The sequence below is a fragment of the Rhipicephalus microplus genome, chromosome X (genome assembly GCF_043290135.1).
Source record: "Rhipicephalus microplus isolate Deutch F79 chromosome X, USDA_Rmic, whole genome shotgun sequence".
Taxonomy (NCBI): Eukaryota; Metazoa; Arthropoda; class Arachnida; order Ixodida; family Ixodidae; genus Rhipicephalus; species Rhipicephalus microplus.
This window is the reverse complement of record NC_134710.1, coordinates 84,643,463-84,666,389: the sequence shown is the minus strand read 5'-3', so window position 1 is coordinate 84,666,389 and position 22,927 is coordinate 84,643,463. Positions and strand designations below refer to the sequence as shown.

Genomic DNA, 22,927 nt, shown 5'->3' with positions numbered 1-22,927 from the left:
ATTCTAGCAATTCTAGCCCCTAAAAAAAAGTGAGCGACCAGAAAATTTCTCAGCATGCACTCAGCACAACGCATCACGCGCGATATAACTATTGTAATATCAATGCACGTAATGTACTAAAAAAGCCTGACTTTCTTAAGGCACTGCTTCTCGGTGTTGAACCAAGCTTCGTTGCTTTAACTGAGACATGGCTAACTGCCAATATCAGGGAGTGAAATCACACCGTCAAATTATGTAATCGTTTGCAAAAATAGACCAACACTTGGCAGTGGCGTTGCTATACTGATTAAAAAGGAAATTCCATATGTAGTGTAGCCTGAAATCACAGGAATACAAAGTATTCTTCGTAAGCTGTCATTTTCTACATGAACTATTGTTGTCAGCTCTGCAGAAAAACTGCCGCTACATTCAAGATAATGTCAAGCATCCAATAATAATACTTTTCGGCGTTTTCAATCTGCCTGACGTTAACTGGGAAACATTTAAACACAACTCACCTAGTTTCGACATACTGTTTGATCTCGTGCTATCATTTAATCTCAGCCAAGTCATAACAGAACCGATGCGTGTAGGGGGAACTGCCTACAACATATTAGATTTAGTTTTTATGAGGCTATTTCCCATTAGATCAGGCTACACTTGGTTTAGTTTTATCCCAACCACGCAGCACTTACTTGAACTTGAGTAGAGCAGATGATACAGCCATAATCGACTACCTATCCCATTCATGTACTTTGAAGAATTTCTCATAAATCCTTTCAGAGGTGTCGAAATCTTGCGGCAAACGTTTAAAAAGGATTCTTCGTGACCATATCTCTAAATACGTATTGTTCAATGTTAAAAAAATATAAGAATGCATGCACAACCCCTGGATTTCACTTGATATCATTCATGCGAAGTGTTAAGTGAAGAGATTAAAAGATTGATAAAGGTCACACCCAAGTCTACTATCTGCGGTCACCTCACTATAACTATTCAAAACATGAAAATGAAGATAAAGGCAGCCAAGTCACACTTTTACAAAGAAAACACTCTCAGGTTTGTGAAGAAGCTCACCAAGCGAATTCTGGTGCTATTTCAAGTCTTAAGTCATCAAATGATTCATCAGTTTCACCCACAATTAACAAAGATCACACCAACTATTTAAATAACTTTTTCTTTCTGTATTCACAACTGATAATGAGAAAACACTCGACATCGATGACATCGCAAATGATAAACTTACGACACCTAATCATTACAGAGGCCGGAGTGCTGAACGAGTACCATATGCAAACTTCTTGAACACATCATACTCAAAACCACTTTTCTAGAAAGTGAGACTGTATTGTCACCATATTAACATGGCTTTAGTAAAAGGCTTTCCACTGTCACTCATCTACTCGAACTAACACATGACCATTTAGTATCATCCTGCTCGTCTTTTCAAAAGCCTTCGATAAGGTATATCACTTGAAAATCGTTAACAAACTCGAAATTACACTTGGCACAGGCTCTGTAGTTCAACAGATTTGCAACCACCTAACTGACTGCGCACAGTTTGTTGAAGTGCATGGTAAGATCTCTTGGACAGCTCAGGTAACAGCTTTATTACTCCACTTGTACTGATGGATTCTTAAAATTTTTGCGGCATTGAATTTTTGAGGCAATAAGCTCTTCCAGTCAATTAATTCGATGGTTACCCAAAAAAAGTTTTTCAGGGCCCTTTTAAAGTGCCTTTTCTTCCTTAAGAGACGTCTCCGACTGGCTTTACCTGATATAAAAATGTTAGCATATACAGTAAACTCCCTTTAAGACGAATTCTTGTTCAAGACAAACAACACGAAAGTGTTTATTTGGTTTCCCATAGACTCAATGCAAAAAAAAATCTGCTTAAGGTAAATTACGTAATAGCCCTCTTCTGTTAGGACGAACTCTCACAGCGACCAACCACGATGGGGATTCTGCGCCATCAAAATTATAGTCTTGTTGGGGGCATTCAGGCAAACAAGCAAAATAAAAAAAAAGCCTTCCTGGCGCAGACTTCAAGCAGATCAAAAGCAAATTGCGATGTGGAGGGAGAAAGCAAGGTACCTAAAAGGAAAAGAAAGGTCAGCGCATAAATCTGGTATCTCCCTAACTTCTAGCATGTAGATGGAGAAAGGGCTGGCTTAATCAGCAAAGAAAGCAACAAAAATCGGTGAGCCTTTTGTATTCTCCTCGTGTTCCTCAACAGGAGTACAGTAGAGAACAAAATTGCTTGGCTAAAGAAAAAAATTCAAGGGAAAAAGGGGTGAAAAAAAAGACAAATGAAAGTGAAAAATGGGAACAAAGATATTTTGTATATTATAATCACTTGAAACGGAAACCGCATATGCAGCACTAGCATTCCCATCAGAGGAGACAGATGCATTGTCGTCGCCGTCACACAATGGTGCCCGAGTACATGTTGTGGTCAGTTTGTGTTGTTTTGCACAAGGCCTGTGGGTATCGTATCTGTTCGCAGTGAAATGTAGCAAATTGTGATGTGCCATTTTCATTACGAAAGTGCACAACAAAAGAAGCTCATTTTTCACACTAAATGTAGCTGCATCATGTCTCTATTGTTTGCTCGAGGCTTGTGATCGTGAGTAGCGTAAATGGAGATCTTCAGCTGCATGTCATTCAGCAAAAGTTACTGTGAGCTGAAAATAAGAAGATATCTGAACCTAAGAAAATATCTGAAAAGTAGGCAACTGTAGTGCCTTGTGTAATGTGTTGTCGCTTGTTGCTAAACTTCATCAACAGAAGCTTCGCTTGACCGCACACAACATTGATGATACTTCTGGCGATCGCAACACCGCAAGAGAGTAGAAGCGTCTATACTTGTTCAGCTATTCCTTTTCCAGTACGCTGCGCGATGCACGTGACAGAAACAAGGTGGCACGATAACGGAGGTACGGTCACGTCGTCAATGATGCGGAGGGATTTTCGGTGTAGCGCTGCACTTTGATATACTTGAAAGGTCAGTACACCATCCAGTATATTGATAATGGCACAGTATTCACGCAAGGAATCCCTCTCTAGGGTTGCCTGTTTGCAACAGTCGGAAAAAATAACGAAAGTTGCATAACGAAGGATGCATCCCCTATCTTGATTCTTGCGGTGCTCTTTCCAGTAGGTGTGAGTAGCTGCCCTCCATCTCCTCTAATCTGTGGTCCTGTCCATTCCATTCTAACCTTCCTGAGCTTGTCTGCCAGACTCGAACTCATTATTGAAAAGTCCGCACATGTATTTACCAATGCCATCACGTGGTGACCGTCAATTGTTATTGCAATGTCGGCAGTAACAACCTCATCTTTCGTCCAATCATTGGAAATTTGTTTCTCTTCGTTCGGCAGTTTTGGGGGATTTTTAGCTTTCCGACGATGCACAACCTCCCCCCCCCCTGAGGTCGCCAATTTTAGTTTCTCTGGCGCGGACTGGCAGATCTTGCTCTTGGCATATCAGTGTTGCTATGTTTAGTGGATGGAGAATAACGGCCAGATGTCAATTTGGCAAAGTGGTGGTCGCCGGGGCATCGAAGTTTCTCTGTAGTACCAAGGCGCTGTTGGCGGCTGTTGCTGCTGGTACTGATGCGGTGTCGGTACATTAGCTGGCTGTCAGCGGACTATGCATAGCCAGTAATTTATGGGCTGCTCCAATTGCTCCAAACTGCTCCAAAATGGTGTTGGCAAACTAAAAAAAAGAATGAAGTTGATGCATGGGGCCATCCCGTGAGCCAAAGCGAAACCAAAAGCAAGCTGTATGCACTGTCATCCTAGTAGGCTACTCAGAGGCGTAAATCCAGAAAAATCACAAGGGGTGACATATATCAAGCCATGGTGGCCAATTCGTACTTTTAATGTGGGTTGTATTTTTATTTATATAAGCATTAAATCATGGTTGCAAATAAAATTAATAAGCTAGCATGGGGTCCGAGCTCCAGCAATTGCATTGTTCTATTCAGTCTCTTTTTTTTCCCCTTTTTGTGATTTCTATAGTTCACGCAGCTGAGGGCCATTTAACAAAGGTATACAGTAAAAGATAAAAAGCCTTTTAAGAAGTTGATTGTGCTATACTTAACTGTTAAATCATTTATATCACGTGCTAAAGCTGAATCTCAAAGGGGACACTTGCAAGGGCTGTCTTCCTCCGCCTGAACACAAGAAAAGTCTTAACTCCCTTGAATCCCTCCCCCCTACCCCCAGGATTTGGGCAAATGAGGCTTTCTATACTCCTTTTATACTACCTACATTCTGGCATACGGCATGTTTAAAAATAAATATGAATATTTATTAGATGCTCAAGTCACGTTTTAGACTTTGGGAGTCGTTAGGAACATGGATCTGCTCTGAAAACACCAATAGCAGCCCGAAGCTATAGCATTTTTTTCTGCTTAAGAATCTGCTCCTAAAAGAAAAATGTCGCTTCCATCACTGCATAGCTTGCCATGGGGGTGCTGGTGTTCGGCTTAGGAAGCGAAAGCTTTTGTCTAATTTTCTGGCACACAAATTCTGTGATTGAGGCAGTTGCGCAGTCATTCGGCTTGGTGACGATCTTCTTGACCTCTTCTTGCACGATTTCTCGTATTATTAGCGCAAAGAACCTTCGTCGGGTGTCGTCGCTGTGGTCATGGCACCTGCGCTGATTGTTGCACTGTGGGTTGGGCAATCATACTGGCAGTAGTGTAGCTGCAGTGCGCGTTTGATGGCTGCTGCCTCATTGGAAAATTCATCGACACTTGTAGGCGGGTTTCGCACGAGACCAGCAAACAGCTGCTCCTTAACGCCGCGCATGAAGTGGCTAATATTTTTGCCTTCGGACATATCTGAATCTGCTCGATGAAAAAGTCGTGCCATGTCCTCAACAAACGTAACGGATTCATTTGGTTTCTGAATCCGTGACTCAAAGAGCCGCTGGGCAAGTTCTCGCCTTTCGGTGCTTGCGGACGTGCTGGGGAACTTCCGCCGGAACTCATAAGACTACCACACACGATTCGTGAACCATGTTCTGGCTCCGTCTTGAAGGGAAAATACACGTAGCCCAATTTCTGTGTGGCGTTCCACCCGTTAACGTTTGCTGTGTGCTCGAATTTCTCGAGCCAGTCATGTACGTTCTCACATGTGTTTCCGTGGAACTCAACAGGAATTCGAGGTTTGAAAACAGTCACCTGTGTCATGCTTGAGCCGGTCATGTTGGGGGCACTGCTTCCGGGCGCCGTCATGCTTTCTGGCACGGTCACGCTTACCGGCAATAGACCAAACTCGGGGGCTCAGGCCTAACAGGCGGCGGCCGCTGCGGTGAACGTGAGTGTCAAGGTGCGGTCTTTCTGCGCTGTTGTCAGTTGTCCCGAACATGTACCCAGCACCCCCGCCAGCGTCACGACGCAGAAACAGCAGCAGTCAAATGCAGGATAACTCACTTTAATTATACCGGAACACTGGCAAACTGATTGGGTGAGAGCCTCGTCTTAATCTCTCGCAGTGCATGCTCTTCATTATTCTTTTCATGTTGCATATAGACTATTTTACCCAAGACGCACAAGCACCGCCATCTTGGGCTGTAAAGTCAATGTTTTCTTGTCTTGTATATTACAACGTGAATTGAAAAGGCCGCGAAAACATTGTATGCACCAACCCAATCATTTTCATGTCTATGCGTCCACCGTAACACTGTTTAGTTGTTAAATATGCAAAATGCAAAGGTTAACAGACCAACATGGCAGCACTGAAACTGGTCTGTAACTTAGTCTCTTGAATGCAGCGATATGATCAGTGGGCTCCCATCTTTGAATTCATTTGGGGCAATTCACTTTCTGGCAGTTCTGAAAAACAAATGTTTTTAAGCATATATATTATTTTGCTGTTTGGTGCATATACTTCATTCTCATGAGAGTTTCCCACATGAGAATGTTTAGTGTGTACACTTCATTCCCACCTGGTATGTCTCTTTGTTCACTTTAAAAAACATGCCAACTTGAATGCATTCTTTTATGCTAGAATCCAGTTTTTTTTTTTTTTTTTAAGTCTACAAATACTACTTGGGGTAGATTTGTTCCTGATGTACCTTAGCTTGCACGTGAGCATTTGTCATTGCAATTTAAATAGTAATTAAAGATTGCCACAAGTTAAATAGCACCTGCACTTGGCAGTTTGTTGTGCAAATAATGTTTACACCAAAGAAGTTCACCTTGAGAAGGGAGAAACGACTGTCGATCAAAGCGTGAATCGAAACAAAAAACGTAGATGGTAAATATAAGGATGCACTTTGTGACAAACTTGAAATGACTCATTGCAGCTTTAACGCATGCATTGTTGTAAAATCATACTACAGTAACTTCAGTGTTGCTTCTTTATCCTTTATTGTATGAAACACTTAGATAATTTTGACGCCTGCAGAACTATGAAACCAATTAGCAGGATGTTCCCTTTTGGCTGCTTTAAAGGGGCCCTGCAACACTTTTTGAGCATGGTCATAAAATGCTGCCGATCAGTAGTAAAGGCTCCCGACATCATGCGAGCCAAATATCATAGCGCAGCACGCGGCCTGTAATTTACAATTAATTATCAAAGTCAGCTAAACATTGTTTTTTCTTCTCTCGAAAAATCACGGAATAAGCCCAAAAATCTCATAAAAAGCCCATCTATCAGCCATTGGCTGATTTGAACATGGAGCGCTTGGTCGTTACAGAGATCGCCACGGGAGGCCACTACTTGTCCGCATGTGTGCGCGCAATCACACTGAAAACGCCACTCATTCGAAGAAAAAGAAAGGGAAAAGTGCTCAAGGTCACGAGGTGCGCGTGATGTTTTTCTGTGGCCCTGCCATCCCTCCCTGCTTAGCTTCCAGCGCTTTCGTCAGGACGAGAGGAGAGAGAGAGTGCAATTGCAGCATGCGACAAACCTTTGCAACTCCACTTGCACTGGATGGATTCTTATACTTTTTGCGGCGTTGAATTCGTGAAGCAATAAGTTCTTCCAGTGATTCATTCCATGGGTACCCAAAACGTGTTCATGGGCCCCTTTAAAGAAAAAAAAAAAGATCTACATCAAAGGTCTTCCACCCTTTTAGTCTGAGCCCTTCAGTCAACCTGTACTGATAGAAAGTAAATATTACAGAAAAATGTTAAGAGACTTCTTTGAATCTGATTTAATTATTTTTTGTTTCGAATACTGAGTGACTGTTGGACACCCAACAACATTTCTTGTGACACCAGAGAGTATCATTAAGGCAGTGAGACTTGTTTTGTGCATTGTTGCAGTACAATTCTCCTTGGACACCTGTTGAACTGCAAGAGAAAATAGACCCAAAGACTGAGGTTTTTCATGAAAGCGTTCATTTATTGTGGAATTTGTGGTGAGTACTCTATATCCACATACTTTTTCACATGGTTATTGCTGGATGTATATTTACTCTTATGGTCTTCACTTGCAGTGAGAGCAGTGAGACCTCAGTTTCTATATTCAACCGGGAAAAGTTATGGACAGTGTTGCTTCCCTGTATTAAGTGGAAAGAATATGGCACGAGGATAGCAACAGCCGTAGGTAAGTGCTATTTTTTTAACCACTAAATACTGTAAAAAAATTGTCATATTCAACTTGCTGTTAACATAGTGAAGCTTCAATATTGTGAAAGTTGAGAAAAAGAATTGCTGTCAGTGTATGCTAATATACTAACAAGGCAGCATTTGCTACTTGTTTACTAAAAGGGACCATGTGTTTTTGCTATGATGGGACTGTAGCAGGTGAAATGTGTACCTTTGTTCATCTTATTTTGATGCACTGCTCAGGTTTTGATCAAATGCCAGAAAAGGTTGCTGTCCACATGGGTGTACTGTGAAATTCAGATTGATGGGTGCAGGCTGTACCAATAAGTTTTATGTAAAAAAATTGGTAAAATATGCATTGCCTTTCATAATATCTATCAAAGATGAAGTTCTTGTTTTTATTTGTTTTTGTTTTTTCGGTGCCCACTCTATGATGTGGTTTTTGGGGAAAGTACAGCGGGAAGTACACAGAACATGGCTTTAAACCATGCTCCCCAGCCCCGCCGTGAAGGTCTAGTGGCTCCCTGCAGGGGCGCCTGCGCAAGTAGGCGTTTGGTGTGTAGCGACACCACGGACCCGAGCTAACGGGGGAGTTTTGACTCCCTCCCACGCCTAGCCGTGCGTGGCTTTGCCGTGTCCGGGGAAAAGGGGATCCTGGGGGTTGAGCCGACGCTGAGTGATTGGACCTTTAAGGCCCCCCGGCAGAAGCAACACACCCCTTTGACCCCGGCTTCACGTAGACGGCACCCCTGGGCTGACCCACGCAGGGGAAATCGGCAGTCGCCTTTTCCTATCTCTCTCTCCCTACATCTTCGTCTTTATCTCTTACTATTTATCTGTCCTGTCTTCTACTCTCTTCCGTTTACTTCCAAACTTCCTGGCGGCTAGGGTTAACCCTGTGCAAATAGCCTACCTTGGTCTAGGCGCATTGGGTTATAGTGGCATTGTACGGCTGGCGTCTGCAGGTTTCAGCATCCGCAAACTTGTAGCGTCCCCTCGTTGGGCTCCGTGGTGGGTGGCCGCCAACGCTGCTGAACAAAAATAAGACAGGCATGCACAGAGCATTCCCCTTACTATCTGATCGTACCGGCTTAAAGCGGGTACGCACCGATGATATAAATTTTTTCAACCAGCCAAAAGAAACATATCCTCACTATCATGTTATCCACTGTGAAAAAACTGAAAAGCAAGCCAGAACCGTCTCTCCTTTCCTGGTTTCTAGATGTCTTACCGAAACTCTTGGCACAGGATACAAGGTAACCAAAATGGCTAGTGGAGACCTTCTCCTCGAAATCCGTGACAAAGAACAATTTGAAAAGCTAGACCGTCTTTCAGATTTCGGTGGCATACCAATAACCATAACACCACATAGATCAATGAACACAGCTCGCGGAGTGGTATCTGACATGGACTTACTTGACTTGACTGAGACTGAACTTTTGGAGGGGTGGAAGAGCCAAAATGTCACTAATGTACAGAGAATCATCATCAGAAGAGATAATAAGGAAACACCGACAAAACACTTAATACTCACATTTGCATCCAGTAAACTACCGGAATCTATTCAAACAGGGTACACGAAGACATCTATCAGGCCGTACATACCAAACCCTCGTCGTTGCTTCCAATGCCAGAGGTATGGCCATGGCTCTAAAACCTGTCGTGGTCGCCAGACTTGTGCACAATGTGGAGTCCTAGGCCACGTGTCTGAGAACTGCAAACAACCGCCACACTGTGTAAACTGCGAAGGAAACCATGCCGCATATTCACGCTTCTGCACATACTGGAAAAAAGAAAAAGAAATAATTACGTTGAAGGTGAAGGAGAACATTACATTTAAGGAAGCACGGCGAAGAGTCGCTCCATTCTATGAACCTACATACGCTGATGCGGCGCGTCAGGGGGCACCGCCGCACCAGCCCTTGCCACTCCTTCGGCCCGCGCATACCGAGCCGGTGGTTGTGGCACCTGCCCCCAAGGCGGCTGTAGCCCAGGCTACACCGCCTACTCCCAAACAGAGACCGGAGACTCCAGAGTCCTCAGGTCTCAAGGCCTCACCTCACCAGGCGAGGCCTGAAATTCGAACTAACAGCCCGCACGTGCGGGCATCCAGTGCCTCTGAGGAGGCAATAGATACGTCGGTACCCTTGGTGCCGAAAGAGCGGCGTGGCTCCTTGGAGCGCGCCAAGAAAACAAAAAAGCAGATAACAGGGCCTGGTGACGGCCCTGTTAAGTGAATCCAAACTCCCTGTCTAAACAGTCACTCGCTTTTCGTACACACAGCACTATTTTACATTCACCATGAACACTCAAATTATACAATGGAACGTCAGGGGCCTTCTCAGAAACCTTGACGACATCCAAGAACTCTTACACAAACACTCACCAAAAGTGCTGTGTGTACAAGAAACGCACCTTAATTCAAAACACACAAATTTTCTTCGTAAATATGTTATTTTCCAAAAGGACCGTGTTGATGCCATGACATCATCCGGAGGTGTTGCCATCATAGTGAATCAAGGAATTGCATGCACACACTTACAACTCCAAACATCCCTTGAGGCAGTGGCTGTTCGAGCAGTTCTTTTTGATAAACTGATCACAATCTGCACTATTTACATTCCTCCTAGCTATCAGCTGCAAAAACGTGATTTACACTCTCTAATTGATGAACTTCCGGAGCCTTATGTTCTCCTTGGAGACTTTAATGCGCATAGCAGGCTATGGGGTGACTCTCAGTATGACGCGCGTGGTCGACTGATCGAACAGTTCCTTCTCTCGTCGAGCGCGTGTCTCCTAAATCGAAAAGAACCAACCTATTATAATCTCGCTAATAACACCTACTCCTCCATAGACCTAAGCATAGTATCTCCATCTCTTGTGCCTCTACTCCAGTGGAAAGTCGTCAGTAATCTGTACGGAAGTGACCACTTTCCCGTAGGTTTGAGCACAACTACAGCAACTCAGTGTCCACCCCGTGTTCCCAAATGGCTCATAAACAGAGCCGACTGGGAACGGTTTTATACCATCGCTCGTATAGATTGGAGTGACATATGTACTTTAAGCATTGATGTTGCTGTCGACTACTTCACAGCTTTTTTGATTGATGCTGCAACAAAATGCATCCCACAAACAAATGGACACCCAGGAAAACGGCGTGTGCCATGGTGGAACTCTGAATGCCGAAACGCGCGCAAACAGCAAAACAGAGCTTGGAGGCTGCTTCGGAACTCACCGACAGCTGAAAATCTTGAAACCTTCAAGAAAATAAAGTCTCAAGGCAGGAGAACGCGTCGGCAGGCCAGAAGAGAAAGCTGGCAGAAGTTTTTGTCAGGGATCAATTCATACACACAGGAGGCTAAAGTCTAGAACATGGTCGGTAGGATAGCAGGAAAACAAGTACACACACTTTCACTCGTGGACACTCAGGGTGATACCTTGGAAGATCAGGCAAACTTCCTCGGTGCACACTTCGAACAGGTGTCCAGCTCATCCCACTATACTGACACTTTCCGAAAATACAGAACAAGAATAGAAAAGCAGAAACTCGAACACAAATGCACTTGTTCCGAGGCATATAACCAAGCTTTCAGTCTAGCTGAGCTGCGAATGTCTCTAAACTCCTGCAGTACTTCTGCCCCATGTTCTGACCGTGTGGTGTATGAAATGTTAAAAAACCTACCAATCGAAACACGAAAAACCTTACTTTGTTTGTACAATGCTATCTAGTTTTCTGGCACTATCCCTACCTCCTGGAAAGAGGCTATTATTATTCCCATTTTGAAAGAGGGCAAGGACCCTTCTTTACCCTCGAGTTATAGGCCTATAGCACTTACAAGCTGCTTGTGCAAAGTCTTCGAAAAAATGATAAACTGCCGACTTGTACATTTTCTTGAAACAAACAATTTGCTCGACCCATTTCAGTGCGGGTTTCGAGAAAGTAGATCCACCACAGACCACCTTGTTCGTATCGAAGCACAGATCAGAGACGCCTTCGTCCATAAACAATATTTCCTCTCTGTGTTCCTCGATATCGAAAAGGCTTATGATACAACATGGCGTTTTGGAATTCTAAGAGACCTGTTCCACCTTGGCGTGCGTGGAAGAATGTTTCACATAATCGAAAGTTACCTGTCAAACCGGACATTCCGTGTCCGTGTGGGCACGGTTCTTTCCCAAACATTTGTCCAGGAAACAGGCGTGCCACAAGGTGGTGTACTTAGCTGCACACTTTTTCTCATAAAAATGAATTCCTTGCGCTTGACCATCCCTCGCATTATGTTTTATTGTACATATGTCGATGACGTCCAGCTTGGCTTTAGGTCTTGCAATCTGGCAATGTGTGAGCGGCAGGTTCAGTTAAATTTAAACAAGGTCTCCAAATGGGCAGAGGAAAATGGATTCCGACTGAACCCACAAAAAAGCACGTGTGTCTTGTTCTCTCGAAAGAGAGGCATGCACTTAGAACCCGACATTGAACTGAACGGTCAACGTTTGTCTGTTAATGCGGAGCATAAATTCTTAGGAATAATATTGGACAACAAGTTGACCTTCGTACCGCACATCAAGTATTTAAAAACAAAATGCTTAAAAGCCATGAATATTTAAAAGTGTTGTCACGTACTACGTGGGGTAGTGACAGGCAATGGCTCATGAATCTGTATCGAAGCCTCATTCGCACCCGCTTAGATTATGGGGCCCTTGTTAATCAGTCTGCAACTCAAAGTGCTTTGAAGATGCTGGACCCCGTGCACCATTTGGGCATCCGCCTTTCTACGGGTGCTTTTCGCACCAGCCCCGTAGAAAGCCTTTATGTTGAGTCAAATGAGTGGTCGCTTCATCTGCAGAGAACTTACATGTCCTTTGTTTATTTCCTTAACGTGAAAGCAGATAAGAAGCACCCCTCATACTCTACTATTAATGATTTGTCAAGCTCCATTCTGTTTTAATACAGGCCTTCGATGAGGCAGCCCTTCTCAGTTCGCCTGAAAAGTCTAGCTGAGGAAACTGGAGTCTCACTTGAACACAGTTTAATGGCTCCTGTAGCATATCCGCCACCGTGGCAATGGCAGACTATAGACTGCGATGTGTCCTTTCTTGAAGTTACAAAACATGTGCCTATTGCCCATATCAGAACATACTTCCTGGAACTTCAACACTAATACACACGTCCTGAGTTCTTTACAGATGCCTCCAAGTCCAACTCCTCTGTGTCCTACGCTGTTGTCGGCCCATCCTTTTCGGATGCTGGCCCTCTACATCCAGGCACAAGTATCTTCACAGCGGAAGCTTACGCGATACTTGTGGCAGCTAAACACATCAAACAATTACAAATACAAAAATCAGTAATTTATACAGACTCCCTCAGTGTGGTAACGGCTCTGCACAGTCTTAAAAAACAAAAAAACCCGGTCCTCGTCTCACTTTACTCTATTTTATGCACACTCTACACACTCAACCAACATGTTGTAGTGTGCTGGGTGCCAGGGCACCGAGAGATTCAAGGCAACGTGAGGGCAGATCAGCTTGCTGCATCCCTCCACAAAAGCACTGCCCCTACACCCATATCAATCCCGGCCCTTGATCTTAAGCCATCTCAAACGAAACCTCAGGGTATACTGGCAGAGCAAGTGGGATACACACACACAAAACAAACTACACATTATTAAGCCACACCTTGGTCATTGGCTGCCAGTGTCAAAATCGCGTCATACCGAGGTAATACTAACGAGACTCGGTATAGGACACACATACACGACACACACATCTTTTGTCCGGTGGCGATCCACCATTGTGTGACAGATGTGGTGAAGCATTGACAGTCCTTCACATGTTAATTCAGTGCAAACACTTGGAATCTCTAAGAAAACAGCATTTTCTGTTACCCTACCGACAACATATACTTTTACACCCTGCAATGTTCGTTGGTAGGGCACTTAGAATCTCTTAGAAAACAGCATTTTCTGTTACCCTACCGACAACATATACTTTTACACCCTGCAATGTTCGTTGGTAGGGAACCGCTTTTTAGTTATAAATCATTGTTAGCGTTTTTAAAAGAAATTCAGAATTTTCATATCATATACCCGGGCATTCCGTAGCACGACCTCTCCATAGAGGTTTTCGCTGCGGTGGCTACACAACAAAGCACTTGCCTCACGGCCCTTGGACGCAAGGGTACGAACGAGTGAGGCACTTGTGCTAATGCCATACATGTCCGCCATCGTTTTTATTATCACCAACTTTCGTCATCTATTCGCACCACACACACCTTTCACGGCATGGTCATGATTTTATTACTTGTATGTTTTTACCCGCCTTACCGCGAGGAATTTTATGGCCCTTATACAGCCGCTAATCACAATCATTGTCCACATTCCTTATCCTATGAACTGGCGCTCTTTGGCCATCAAATGGCCCTTGCGGCAAAAAACACCATATATCATCATCGAAGGTCTAGTGGCTAAGGTACTCGGCTGCTGACCCGCAGGTCGCGGGATCGAATCCCGGCTGCTGCGGCTGCATTTCCGATGGAGGCGTAAATGTTGTAGGCCCGTGAGCTCAGATATGAGTGCACGTTAAAGAAGCCAAGGTGGCAAAAATTTCCGGAGCCCTTCTCTGCGGCGTCTCTCATGATCATATTGTGGTTTTGGGTCGTTAAACCCCACATATATCACAAACCATGCTCCCCACCTTCTCTTCTCCATCCCTCAGAAAGACTAATCGATGGTGATAGCTGTAGTGCTAAGGCAAGTACAACTGGACCACCGGAGTGTTGCTCTGGGTGAGGAAGTTGGTTTCTATGAAGGAAAAGTGGCGGAAGGAAAAGGGGCATCGTCATGGTGGAGCTTGGTGGTGTCTTTGATGTCATACCTCATGCGCGACTCAGCGTTTCGATCTCTTGAGCACCTCCAGTAAAAGGGGGCATTGGCAGTTTCTCTGTGAAGTGCAAAGTATTTTCAGGATACACAATCGATGGTTGAAACTCAAAACTTCGCACACATGATCCGCATTTTCGTTGTTTCTGGTCGTTGTTTAGTGTCCAGAGTAGGGCTTATTGGTGACCTCCTCTCAGCCCTCCTTGAACACCTTGTGCCACCTCTCCGACTCAGACCTTGAAGGGCAGTCATTCTTGAAGGCCTCTTGAAACATCTGCATTGTTTTGGCTTCATTCTTTCCAAGCTTCACGGAAAACTCAATAGCATGTCATTGTTGAAGCAAACGGGCTCCATGACGTCGTGTTGCAAAGTAAAAAAAAAGACGCTGCACGCGGAGGCGCATCTTTTTGCTCACACCGCTCGGCGTAAACTGGCGACCGGCTGCATTGCAAGGAAAAACTTGCTGCTACATTGCCTGATCAGATTCAATGTGCTGCCATGGATAGACGCATCACAATAAAATCATGCACATTACCTTCATAACAGAACTGGTATCATCTCTCTCTCTCTCTCTCTCTCTTTTTTTTTTTTTTTTTTTTTTTTTTTTTTTTTTTTTTTGTCGATGCGATTGGCCTCGGGCTTGTTGGTCACCATAATACCTTAGTATTTCACATTGATCAAGTATGGCATGACAACCACATATGCAGCTGTGTGCAGCTAGGTAGCTGCCAACAAAATCCTTCATTAGACTGCAGTGTTCTCTAAGGCAGTCATTTACACTCCGGCCAAAATAACAGCAGTAGTAATGCCAGCCAAAGTGCAACACATAAGCTAGAGAAATGTACCTCAGTAAGATGTATAACTGAAAAATAAAAGAAAGTATGTCATATCAGTGATTATTTTAAATGAGAAAACAAGTTGTAAGTTGTTGAGGATCAAAATGAGGATGTGAATATACTATCTGCTCATGTAACTGCGCGGAAAACCCCCCCAAAAAATCTAGAAAAACGTAATTCACAGCGAGTCAAGTTTAAAGGGATACTAAAGGGAAACAACGCATTGGTTTAGGTTGATAAAGTGTTCTTTGAGAACACTAATATTATTAATTTCACCATCATAAGTTCATACCTAAGAAGTTTCCCGTGTTTTCCGGGAAACTCACAGATTTCGACCAGTTCTCATATTCGTACGGTTGTCAGGAAAATCTTCCGGAAATCAAAAATACTGTGCATGATCTGGCCGCATTGACAAAAATGCGGCCTAATTCAATTCAGGCTTTCTGCAAACTCATCACGTTTTATTGTAAACAAATTCGAGAGGTGTTAATCTAAACATAAAGTAGAATCTCAATGATATGAATTTGTTAAAATTCTCCAGTCAAGTTCCACAACGTTCATTGGGACAAAATTTATATGTTCCGAACACTTTTATTCTTCACGGCTGGTCAGGCCGAAATGTTGTAGGCCCGTGGGCTCAGATTTGGAATTTCCGGAGCCCTCTACTACCGCGCCTCTCATAATTATATGGTGGTTTTGGGACGTTAAACCCCACATATCAATCAATTCACGGCTGGTCGAATAAACTTTAGTACCGAAACTGTCGAACGAAGGCTGATATCTGCGTGCTCGATCTTCAAAAGGACGCTTGCGGCAAGCGCACATACTGTCAGAACTGTGGTTATTGTTTGCCCCAACCGCTGTGGAGGAAACTACGGGCGCTCTCAACACGATCATGTATGGAGATGACGTAACTGACAAAACTCCAAAAGTGTGCGCACATGCAATGCTCTACTAGTCAAAGCAACGTTGCTCTCCGCAAACACTGCGGACAAAACTGCGGCACATGCAATGATAGCGTAAAAAATTAGTTTTGAAGGCACGTTAGCAGGCAACGTACGCGGATTGAAAACTGAACTACCATTTTCCGCAAGTGCTACGATCAGCAGATTAAGAACAATACAGACGTAAAAAAGGCAAGAAGTGTTTTGGCATTCGTGTCCAAAGAATCTAGTTACATACGTTGTTCCTGTCGATCTGCATACTTTGGCTATACTTTGGTATTCAGTTTTCAGTTGGTATCAAGCGAAGCTTCGACCCGCGCTTTCCCAGCAGCCAGTTGCACTATCATCCCGTCCATTTACGCGTGTCCCAGGAAGACATATGAAGATTCTTTTTACAAAAAAAAAATTTTGCTAGTTGTTTTGATCACACTAAATTTCGGGAGATACAAGTAAGTTTGCCCCCCTTTGAAACTCACCCCTTTTACTGTTGTTGGGAAACCCTACCCTTGTGTGTTCAGCCACTCCAAGTCATTATAAGAACCTAACACACATGTTTACGCTCCACCCACCCCTTTTTTGCATTTTTTTTTTACTTTGGTGCTAAAAAAGAGGGAGATAAATCAAACCCCCATGTTGCGCAAATCTCCCATGTTTAGAATCCTTGAATTTGGCAGGTATAAAATCGAATTGAAAGTGTCACTTTTAAATTTCGGGACGAAATTCGTGCACATGATGTCACGAATTTCAACACTTATTTGTGTGTTTCCCCATGAGTGGCTTAATGAAATTTTCGAAAACTTGGTATGTCAAGTCTCGGGCCCCATCAGGAGAAATGGGGCTCCATTTTTACTTATAAGGAGCTACATAGGCCTTAGTAACCACCATTAAAATGTATGATGTCACTGCATTTTATGCAACAATTTGCCACCAGCATTCTATTTTTGTGCAACATAGCTCGGCATACTCACGTGAGTGAGTAGGAGTTTGAACATGAGTGAGTACTGATGAGTGTAAGTATTCGTTAGTATGAACGTGAGGGAGTATTCATGAGTGTGATTAGGAGTGAGTGAGAGCTCATGAATGTGATTAGGAGTAAGTACGAACGTGGGTGAGTACTCATGAGTGTGAGTAGACTTGACTGCGAAGGTGAGTGAGTTGCTGTGAGTGTAAGTAGCAACGAGTAGGAACATGAGTGAGTTACTATGAGTGTGATAAATATTTGTAACCATCGCAACGGCGTCCTCAATACATTGGAAATAACGGGCACTATGGCATGTGGCATGCAAGCTTACTGTACGTAAAAGCCTTCAGTTAGTTTGGAAACTGGGGGAGCCATCCTACATCAGATTGGGGGGGGGGGGGGGGGCGAGATGACCGCGCAAAACTCGAGTTGAGGGTAGCCGTCCATTTTATTGTAATTTGAATTTTCTAGGCTGAATAACTTTGAACTGCCTGTCCCTATAGCTACCGTTCTTGCTGCACTTACCTCTTGCACGTTCAGTCTACGCAACCCGCTGATAATACATGTAAAACAAGGTCTTGAGAAGCCCTTTAACAAAAATCACCGCGTGAGCCGGTTCAGAAAAAAGAAATGCACTGCACAAGCGACAAAAAAAAACAACGCTGAAATGGCCCGCGAGAGAAAGCACATTGTGTGCGCGACGCACATTTTGCGCAGCGATTTTGCAGTTTCTATCTCTGCATTGTCCCTCAAGTGAAGGTTGCCTTGAACAAAAACCTTAAGTGATCTCATGACCTCTCAAACGCGAAGCTGTGTGCAAACTTCGCCTTCTCAGTGCCCCATTAAGAAAAAAAAGGAAAGCTTGGAGGACGGTTGAGGTTCGCCGTCAATAGTATAGTATGCGATAGCGTAATTGGACCCTGTTCGCATCGCCGTTTCAATCTCTACCCTCGCTTCAGTTTTCGGCGGCTTATTATGCCTTCAACAGTGCAGACACAATGTGCAATAAGCGCCCAATCAACCGTGATAATTTATTCTATCATTCACATAACGCGGGCTAGTACAAAAGCACACATAATGCAACTCGTTAATTACCTTTTCATTCGGCTATCCCCGATAATCCTGCGTACGCACACTGCCAATGAACCTTAACCGCGTCCGCAGATCCATAAATAAGGCCCCCTGCAATCGTCAGTGCCGGCACGGAGCCAACGAAGTCTCCGCGTGAGCGCGACCCAGAGATGAAGGAAAACATCTTCGAAGATGCGCACAATTTCTCGAATGCAAAACTGCCGTACGCAACGCATTTCATCTGAAGGCGAGGCAGAGAGGGGAGGCGCCGTCTCGACGGTCGCGCCGGGCCACAGAACACCTACCAGTGGCCGGGTGGCCGGGGTGGCCGCGGCGCCCGTCTGTCCCGCTAGTGCAGTCAGAAGGAGCTTGGGGCAGGGGAACGAATGAAGCGGCCGAGCCGGATGGCATGGCAACGTCTTGGGTTCTGGCGGGTAATCAGTGGCGGCCATGTAGTATACTTAAGCTGTCGAGAGCGTCTCTATTTCGCGTGCATGCGTCGTAGCCTACGAAAGCGCGTTTTGAGTGCTTGTAACACATTACTGAGATTCTAAACGATGTCTCAGCGTCTCCTACGCGTCATGGCACACAAATGTGCAGGTGCGTCGTAATTGCTCTGAGTCATTGCCTGTTTGTGGAACCTACCAACCTTTAAAGGAAGCGACAATTGTTCAGCTCGATTGTTTATTGAGTAACCTGAGTACACGTAACGCTACCTCAATGTTAATATTCATTATCGGCCTGACAACGTCCACTGCAGGACAAAGGCCGCTCCCATGATCCGCCACTCAACTCGGTCCTGTGCTTGCTGCTGCCATTATGTACCCGCGAACTTCCTAATCTCATCTGCCCACCTAACTTACTGTCTTCCCTAACCCATTTGCTTTCTCCGGAAATCCGGTCAGTTATGCTTAATGACCAGCTGTTATCCTGCCTACGCGCTACATTCCCGGCCCATGTCCATTTCTTCTTCTTCATTTCAACTATGATATCCTTAACCCCGGTTTGTTCCCTGATCCACTCTGCTCTCTTCTTGACTCTTAAGGTTACAACCACTATTTTCCTTTCCATGGCTCTCTGCGTCGTCCTCAATTTAAGCTGAACCCTCTTTGTAAGCCTCCAGGTTTCTGCTCAGTAGGTAAGTACCGGCAAGATGCAGCTGTTATATACCTTCGTCTTGAGGGGATAGTGACAATCTACCAGCCATGAGCTGAGAATGCTTGCCGAATCTTCTCCACCCCACTCTTATTCTTCTAGATACTTCAGTCTCGTGGCTCGGCTCCGTAGGTACTACCTGTCCTAAGTAGACGTATATACCTTTTCCAACTTCAAGTGCACTGCCACCTATCTCGAAGCGCTGTTTTCTTTCGAGGTTGTTGTTCATTACTTTCGTTTTCTGCCGGTTATTTTGTAGATTCCAAGAGAAGGAAAGCGGGAAAAGGGGAGACAAAGTTTGGTGGGCAGATGAGATTAGGAAGCTTGCGGGTATGAAGTGGCAACAGCAAGCAAAGGACCGAGTTGACTGGCGGAACAGGGGAGAGGCCTTTGTCCTGCTGTGATGATGATGAGTATGTGAATGTAAAAGTACGTGGGTGAGTGCGCTTGAGTATGGGTAGGCGTAAGTATGAAGGTGAATTCTCATGTGAGTGCGGAGGTGAGTGAGGGCCTATGATCTTGAGCAGGCGTGACTATGAAGGTGAGTGAGTAACTATGAGTCTTAATTGAGGTGCACGAAAAATATAAGTACAAAAAGGAGACACCTGGACACGGCGCACTGTCTCGAGGTGTCTTCCTTTTGTACTTCAATTTTTCGCGCACCTCAGTTAAAATGAATTACCAACTCGCCCAGCAGTCTGTGTTTCTCTAAGAGTGTGAGTAGTCGTGAGTATGAACGTGAGCCATAAACAATGAGTGTGAGTAGGCGTGAGTATGAACGTGAGTGACTGTGAGTAGGCGTGAGTATGAACATGAGTGAGTACTCATCAGTGTGAGTAGTCGTGAGTATGAACGTGAGTGAGGGCCTATGAGTGCTAGGTGGCGTGAGTACAAACGTGAGTGAGTACTCACAAGTGTGAGTAGTCGTAAGTATGAAATGAGTGAGTACTCATCAGTGTGAGTAGTCATGAGTATGAACGTGAGTGAGGGCCTAGAGTGTGAGTTGGAGTAAATTTGAACATGAGTTCTCATGAGTGTGAGTAGGAGTGATTATGAACATGAGTGAGTACTCTGAGTATAAGTGAGTATGAACGTGAATGAGTACTTTCAGCGTGAGTAGAAGTGAGTTTGAACGTGAGTGAGTACTCATGAGTGTGAGTAGGAGTGAATATGAACGTGAATGAGTACTCTGAGTGTGACAAGGAGCGAGTATGAATGTGAGTGAGTACTTTGAGTGTGAGAAGGAGTGAGTATGAACGTGAGTGAGTAGAAGTGAGTGTGAGTTAGCGTGAGTATGAACGTGAGTGAGTATTTTGAGTGTGAGAAGGAGTGAGTATGAACGTGAGTGAGTACTCTGAGTGTGACAAGGAGGAAGTATGAACGTTAGTGAGTGCTCATGAGTGCGAGTAGGTGTGAGTATGAACGTGAGTGAGGGTTTATGAGTGGGAGTAGACGTGAGTAGGAACGTGAGTGAGGGTGAAGGCTGAAAAAATTGTGGTGAGTGAGTATGAGTGAGTAGTCTCTCAAAGTGCCGACCTATGTTGTGCAATTTATCGCTTGCCAAATGGCTACTTGCGGCAAAGCCGACTCTTACGCCACAGCGAACGCCTTGGTCAATGGCGAGTGGAGTAATTTTCATATTGTTGAAGGGTGCTTTATGAATAACAGAAAAGTCATTTTCTTCTTTAGTGTCCTTTTGAGTATAGGTGAGCTGATAACTTGTGCATTGACTGCTGAAAGTATGCTGGGTTAGTTTCTGCAACTGTGCTTTTGGGCACACTATTACGTCTTCGTGTGGTGCTGCACTTGTCGCACCCTCTTCCTTTTCTACATAAAAAAAAGTGTACAAAAGAAGGGGTATGAATGAAGGGTTTTGTTTTTTTTTGGCAGATAGAAGTGTGCAATGTTTGGGATTGAAATAATTAGAGGTTTGGCCAAGTGTGGTGTTGCCAATGGCCAAAACTTTCAGACTGAATCTTAGTTTAACAAAAGTACTATATGTAACCACCACCGATTTTACAGAATTCATTAATCTGTTCTGCAGTTCCTTCTCTCCCTTTCTCGTCAACCTTTAAAATCACGAGCTTCTATTTTTGTGGTCTATTTTGCAGGTCATTGCTTGCATGCAGTGTCTGAGGATAACACAGAACTGGCTGAATGTTTGAATGACTTTGGAGCTGGAATTTTCGAAGATGATTCGAAATACCCTGGTGTCATACTGCTTCAGGTACTCTCAGCTGGTAATTATCACATGATATCTATTACATTTATACATGCAGGGCATTTTTCAATTATATGCCAAATACCATCAATCTTCCTTAAAAAAAAACAGAAAGGCTTGAAAAATAAAGGTAGTCTGGAAAGGGGCGTAAGCAAAAATTTTTTTCGAAAAGAACAGGAAGGCGCCACCTTGATCTGAAGTGGGGGCCAGGCAAATATGGTCGAGTGTAATGTTGGGCTCTGTATGCTTTGGTAAACAAAAATTTGAAATTGGGAGGGGAGGGGGGGGTACTGTGTTCTATCTCCTGGCTACACCACTGTCTGGAAACAATGACTAGAATTGTATAATAATAAGAATATCTGTAGTTATACATTCCACAACCACTATATGATTATGAGAGATGCCATAGTAGAGGACTCCAGAAATTTCGACTATCGGGTGTTCCTTAATGGCCCGCTCACACTAGCGGCAAGTCTGCCGTAACGGCGCGGTGCCATAGACCATGAGCCACTGCCATCTGCGGGAGGGCTGTTGAAAGTACATGGCAGACTTCGCTAGTGAGGCATTTGAGCCTACAAAAAAAATGGCTGCTCTTTCGAATGCAGTTGTTGGCTACCTCGAGTCTATCAAGAGCTCTGTAGCATGTAAACTCCAAAATATGCTTCTATATTCGCTTTAGATTTGTGTAAAGAAAAACGGTGACTTGGTTTAGATTGGCAACTGCGTTCTGACAACTCTAATGACTCAAGTTTCCGTGTCAAAAGTTCAATATTAGCAGTGAAAATCAAGGTTGAAGTTCAATTTTTTTTTAATTTTGTACCAAAATCTTTGTGCAGCGTAACAAATTTCAAAATGTATTTTTTGTACTTTCACGACATTGGCTCGGTGAAACTTTCTGACCCTTCATATGCTAGGTCAATGGCACCCACAGATAACAATGTACTTCATTTTTATTGAGTAGAACCTATGTAGGTTGTTGTAGACGCCTTCAAAATTTACTACGTCACGGTGTTTGGTGCGGGAATCTGTCGGTGGCACATTCACCTGCATTTTCTTTTCGCATGTTTTCTCGTGTACCAAGCGTCATGTCACAGTAAGAGTGGTGTTTTTTGGATTTTGAAGTGGTACTGTACTAATATGCGAAAAATCGTTTCCCTCTTTAGTGTCCCTTTTAAGCTTTAGCTGCACAGTACTTAAATCAAATCTGCACAGTTTTTGAGGGCCATACTCAAATAATCAATGTTGTAAGCGTATCGAGTGGCTATGGGCACTTCCTGAATCTCAGAGGGCATACATTACACGTTTGTTAGCTGGG

At 44.1% G+C, this 22,927-nt stretch overlaps 1 protein-coding gene across 2 annotated transcripts in view; it reads left to right on the top strand.

Annotated features, from left to right (window-relative positions):
* Window positions 1–22,927, top strand: part of LOC119176181 (HEAT repeat-containing protein 3) — a 90,249-nt gene that overhangs the window by 17,161 nt on the left and 50,161 nt on the right. For both annotated transcript variants that reach the window (XM_037427342.2, XM_075877244.1), the window contains 3 exons: window positions 7,262–7,356; window positions 7,435–7,544; window positions 21,503–21,631. In XM_037427342.2, coding sequence (XP_037283239.2) covers window positions 7,262–7,356; window positions 7,435–7,544; window positions 21,503–21,631 — 334 coding nt within the window. The remainder of the gene's footprint in view (window positions 1–7,261; window positions 7,357–7,434; window positions 7,545–21,502; window positions 21,632–22,927) is intronic.